General features: G+C 39.9%; 1 protein-coding gene across 2 annotated transcripts; it reads right to left on the reverse strand.

Moving 5' to 3' along the window:
• Positions 1-36: 36 nt before the first annotated feature.
• Positions 37-2405, reverse strand: LOC111395986. Of its 2 annotated transcripts, none has more exons than XM_023022229.1 (2): positions 877-2405; positions 37-750 (listed from the first exon to the last, which is right to left on the reverse strand). In XM_023022229.1, exons 1-2 carry the CDS (start codon positions 1197-1199, stop codon positions 450-452), a joined length of 624 nt encoding a protein of 207 aa, XP_022877997.1. In that variant the 5' UTR covers positions 1200-2405; the 3' UTR covers positions 37-449. The 2 variants fall into 2 exon arrangements, with proteins under 2 accessions (XP_022877997.1, XP_022877998.1); XM_023022230.1 differs by having other exon boundaries at positions 837-2405.
• Between the last annotated feature and the right edge of the window lie 6 nt (positions 2406-2411).

The raw sequence follows: 2411 nt of genomic DNA on the forward strand, positions 1-2411 counted from the left end.
ATCTTGTGCATGCATAGTGAAGGACTAATTCTCTTAATGTCTGCAATAGTCCAACAAATGGCTCCCTTGTGCTCCCTTAACACTCGAAGTAACTTCTCTTCCTCCAATTCATTTAAGGAATTAGCAATGATAACCGGAAGCATAGATGACTTTCCCAAATAAGCATACCTCAAATGAGATGGAAGAGGCTTCAAATCAAGTATAGATGCCTGCTGAAGAGATGGCAGTGGTGGTGAAAAGCTCTTTTCCAAGTTCTCATAATTTGGTGCTCTCTTATAAGACCGAGAATGTGTAGCCTCCAAATAGTGTATCATATGCTCAACTTCAGGATCTTCCTCTTTGATAGCCGAAGGACAAACAAGACATGTTTCTAGAAGATCCTTAGAAAGCCTGTAAAAAGACTCGGTAACCACGTGATCAACAATATCCACTCGAAGGCATGAATTAGATTATGATGGATACTTGATGGCCTTCAAGATATTGAATATAACTTTTTCATCTTGGACTCTTAGAATGAGCTGCCCCTCTTGCACATCAATCAAAGCTCGGCCTGTGGCAAGAAACGGTCGTCCTAAAATGATAGGGATGTCATGATCCTCTTTCATGTCAAGAATTATGAAATCAGCTGAAAATATGAATTTGTCCATCTTGACCAATACATCCTCAATGACACCCCGATGATATTTAATTGATCGATCAGCCAATTGTAATGATACAGTGGTGGCCTTGGCTTCTCCCAATCTCAGCTTCCTGAAAATAGACAAAGACATCAAATTAATACTGGCACCAAGATCACATAAAGCTTTACTAAAATTTAAATCTTCAATAGTGCATACAATAGTAAAACTCCCCGGATCTTTGATTTTCGGTACTAACTTCTTTTGAAGGATAGCACTACACTCTTCCGTTAGCATTACTGTCTCATGTTCTTCGAGTTTCCTTTTGTTTGAAAGAATGTCCTTCATAAATTTGGCATAACTCAACATTTGAGCTAATGTATCGGCAAACAGAATGTTTATGTGTAGCTTCTTGAATACCTCCAAAAATTTTCCGAGTTGAGCATCCAATTTCTGTTTGTGAAGCCTTTGTGGGAAGGAAATAGGAGGCACATAGGCTTTGACCTGTATCAGAGCCTTTGATGTTGATGGCTCCGGTTCTTCTTCAATTAGTGTCTCATCCTTTGGATCAGGTTCTTGCATAATCCTTTCTTCCTCAATGGGTGCCTTTCGGTTTGACCCTTAAGGCGTGTCCTATGATTTCGGGCAGTTGCACCCCACTTCTAGTGGTAATAGCTTGTACATTCTCCCTTGGATTTGTTTCGGTGTTGCTAGGCAATGCCCCCTGTTGCCTTTTGGAGATAAGCTTGGCAATTTGACCCACTTGACGTTCTAAGTTTTTCAAAGAGGCATCATTGCGCTCTTGATATTATAATTGATGGTTTGCCAACTTAGCAATGGCCTTTTCCCAACCTTCTTTTTTCTCTTATGGCTTCGAGTTGAGTACATTTTGATTATTTCCATAAGAAAAGTTCGGATGATTTCGCCAGCCAGGGTTATAAGTTTGCGAATAAGGATTGTACCCTTGGCGTTAAAAGTTTTGAGTATATGTCATTTGCTCAGTAGATGCTGAACCACTACCTATCAATGGACAACTCGAGCTTGGGTGGTTTGCTCCACAAATATCACAAATAGGTGAAGATTGTACCATATGAGCGGAATGAGAGCTCGAGGTAGATGTAGAAAGTCCTTCTACCTTCTTTACTAGTGAGTCGATCTTTGCTTTTACCATTGAGAAAGCTTCACCATCTTGAACTCCACGAACCCCTCTTTGTGAACCTCTATCCGGCTAGATAGAACTTTGTTCACTCATGACCTATGCTTCTCAAATACTCTTCTTCTTGATTGAGCCATTAGATGATGAATCCACATTTGAACGGCAAAAAGGAGTCAACCGGGCATAAAAATAATTCACTTGTTGACCCATTGTGATTTCATGATTTGGACATTTTCGAAGCATATCCTTGAACCTCTCCCAAGCCTCATGAAAGCTCTCAAATTCGGATTGTTGGAAAGTGGTTATGTCATGCTTGAGTTTGGCTACTCGGGTGGTGGAAAGAATTTGGTTGTGAATTTTTGAATAAATTCCAACCAACTATTTATACTTCCGGGCGGTAGAGTCTCAAGCCATTCCCTTGCCTTATTCTTCAATGTATGAACAAATAACATCATCTGGATCGTCTCCATATTTACGCCTGCATATTTAAAATTTCCAACATTCTCTATGAATTGTGCAACATGTGAGTGAGGATTCTCATCAATCCTTCCATAGAAATGGAATGGTATTGGAGAACAAACTAATAACATCCGAACGAAGTTGAAAGTTTGGATGTCCATATGGAGGGTAGACAATAC

This window comes from Olea europaea, chromosome 6, assembly GCF_002742605.1.
Source record: "Olea europaea var. sylvestris chromosome 6, O_europaea_v1, whole genome shotgun sequence".
Lineage (NCBI taxonomy): Eukaryota > Viridiplantae > Streptophyta > Magnoliopsida > Lamiales > Oleaceae > Olea > Olea europaea.

What these genes read in the sequence shown, in the direction of transcription:
- LOC111395986 (XM_023022229.1), bottom strand. Translation starts at nt 1,199, where the DNA reads ATGCAAGAACCTGATCCAAAGGATGAGACACTAATTGAAGAAGAACCG. An exon ending in AGTGCTATCCTTCAAAAGAA is followed by an intron (nt 751 to 876) that starts GTTAGTACCGAA and finishes GTCTATTTTCAG; the next exon opens with GAAGCTGAGATTGGGAGAAG.